This window comes from Zingiber officinale, chromosome 8A (genome assembly GCF_018446385.1).
Source record: "Zingiber officinale cultivar Zhangliang chromosome 8A, Zo_v1.1, whole genome shotgun sequence".
Taxonomy (NCBI): Eukaryota; Viridiplantae; Streptophyta; class Magnoliopsida; order Zingiberales; family Zingiberaceae; genus Zingiber; species Zingiber officinale.
Genome location: NC_056000.1, coordinates 91,950,334 through 91,953,122, shown reverse-complemented (window position 1 = coordinate 91,953,122; position 2,789 = coordinate 91,950,334). Strand labels below are relative to the sequence as shown.

Below are 2,789 nucleotides of genomic sequence, written 5' to 3'. Positions count from 1 at the left end.
ATTCTACTACATGCCTGCCTGAACGGCAGAAGAGGTAAGAAAAAAATCGGATTTGGGCTTTACGAGTGTAGTTGAGTAGGGTGGATTTCGAGTCAGAGTATTATTACTGCGTGGTTGTGTCAGCCAGAGGCTGAATATATATATAAACTGCGTGGTGATTGATTTTATTTATTGTTATGATTCTAGCCGCCTGTGGCTGAGTATTTAGTGCTTGTAGAAATTTTTGATTGTCCGTCGTACAGGGGAGATGCTGCCGAAATTTTCTCGGACAGGGACTCCTCTGGGGGCGTGACATATAATATTGTTGTAGTCTTACCTTGTGATTCATATCAGGGATGAAGTGCGGAGATACAACCCCTCGTCCGCGTCGTGGTCCGGGGCGACCCCGAAAACCACATATTGAGTCTGTAGAGGCTGAGCCAGTGGAGTACGAGGAGGATTCTGTTAGGGATCCTACAGAGGTTGAGATTGATAGCCATGTACAGACTCCTCAGGTTCCCACGAGATATCCGGGTTTTCAGCCCCAGTTGGTTCCTCCCACCTTACCACCGGTAGCTCCTATTCCTACTGCTACATCTTGGACGAAGGACAGAGCTCGGATTCCGTTACTGGCCCGATCGGTAAAAGATCGTTTTACCTTATTCTATGGAGTTCCCGACCCCAGTGTTGCTCATTCCTGGTTGGGAAATGTGGAGGATACGTTCGAATATTTGTCATGTACCGAAGAAGAAAAAGCCGAACTAGCTGCATATCACCTCCGAGATCAGGTTGTTACTTGGTGGAAGATGCAGAAGTCCCTCTTTGGGGATCAGAGTATTACCTGGACTTTATTCCGAGAAACCTTTGAGAGACAGTATTTTCCAGCTCCTTACCGTATGGCCCGTCGACAGGAATTCTTAAGTCTTAAGCAGGGGGATAGATCGGTGATGGAGTATGAGGCAAAGTTTAACCGATTAGCTGAGTACTGCCCACAGCTTGTTGCTCAGGACAGCGATCGGTTAGACCAGTTTATCCAGGGCCTTGCGGCGTATATTCGTATCCGGATGTCAGGTTTTACTCCCAGCACTTACCGAGAGGCATTGGACAGAGCATTGATGATTGAGATGACGCAGCAGAGAGTTTCTCAGGAGCGGGGAAAGGATAAACAGAAGGCACAGGGTACAGCTCCAAATCAGAAACAACAATACAAGGATAAGAAAAAGCGGAAGAAATGGCAGGGATCCTAGACTGCTTCAGGGGAGTCTTATCGATCAGAGAAGACAGGACGATCATCAGCTGGTTCGTCTAAATCTTTTCAGAAAGATTCATCTAGTGAGATTAGATGCTATAGATGTGGTACTGAGGGGCATGTTAGACCTAATTGCCCATTAGGCCAAGACGTATGCTATTATTGTAAGCTTCCGGACCATGTGACCCGTGACTGCACATTGAAGACACAGATGGAGGCGACTAAGAGTACTCCACAGGGGAGCCGTACTACTCAGACGCGACAGTCGAAGAGCTCACAAAGGACATAGAGTGCTCCGTATCAGCAGCGTATGCCACCTTCTCAGGCACAGGTATATCACATCCAGGGCCACGAGCACTCAGCGGTACCAATTGCTATACAGTATGCCTCTACGGTTTCTTCGCATCAGACATATCCAGCACCGCAGACCCTTATGACGCTGCCTAGCTCTTGTCCAGTGGTACAGCCTCAGCAGTATGCTACCACTCATCAGCCTCAGCAGTATGCAACCACTCACCAGCCTCAGCAGTTCACTACTACTCCACCAGCACCGTTTCAGACTACTACTGGAGTATCGCCATCATGCCCTGATGTTGGAAGAGTGTATGCTATTACTCGCGAGGAGGCACAGCGGGCCGAGGGATCGGTCTTTCGGGGTATGATTACTGTTTATTCGTTTCCTGCTGAATTGTTGATTGATACTGGTAGTTCCCACTCTTTTATTTCTCGGGCATTTTTGAGTAAGATTTGTATACTACCTGTTCATCGGAGGCACTCATTGGCAGTATCCTTACCCTCGGGTGAGATATTAGATATCAGTCAAGAGATTAAAGAATGTCCGTTAGATTTCGAGAGTCAGATCCTTATGGTGGACTTGCAGGTTCTAGATATGCTAGAATTTGACATCATTTTGGGTATGGACTGGTTAGCTAGATATTATGCTACCGTCGACTGCAGCGCTAGAGTGGTTACATTTAGACCTCCGGGTCTACCGTCCTGGGTATTCATGGGTACCAAGGATGAGGGGATTTCTGTCATCTCAGCAATGCAAGCTCAGAGATTATTGTCTCAAGGATGTCGGGGGTATTTATTATCTATGATTAAGATTGATCAGAATCCTACCACACAGCTTTCTGACATTCCTATAGTTCAGGAGTACCCTGACGTATTTCCAGAGGAATTACCCGACTTGCCCCCGAAAAGGCAAGTGGAGTTCACGATTGAGTTGATTCTGGGGACAGCACTAGTGTCCAAAGCCCCGTATCGCATGGCACCTAAAGAATTGGAGGAGCTAAAAGTACAGCTACAGGAGCTGCTGGATAGAGGGTTTATCTGTCCTAGTGTATCTCCATGGGGAGCTCCGGTGCTCTTTGTGAAGAAGAAGGATGGATCGATGAGATTATGCATCGACTATCGGCAGCTGAATGCAATGACTATTAAGAATAAATATCCACTGCCACGTATAGAGGATCTGTTTGATCAGCTCAAGAATACTTGTGTGTATTCAAAGATTGATCTGCGCTCTAGCTATCATCAGCTCAGTGTGAGAGATTCAGATATA

At 46.9% G+C, this 2,789-nt stretch overlaps 1 protein-coding gene across 1 annotated transcript; it reads left to right on the top strand.

Moving 5' to 3' along the window:
* Positions 1-335: 335 nt before the first annotated feature.
* LOC122011059 lies at positions 336-1,226 on the top strand. Its single transcript, XM_042567499.1, has one exon. It carries the CDS (start codon positions 336-338, stop codon positions 1,224-1,226), a length of 891 nt encoding a protein of 296 aa, XP_042423433.1.
* Positions 1,227-2,789: the final 1,563 nt, after the last annotated feature.

Coding starts and splice junctions, on each gene's coding strand:
- LOC122011059 (XM_042567499.1), top strand. CDS start 336: ATGAAGTGCGGAGATACAACCCCTCGTCCGCGTCGTGGTCCGGGGCGA.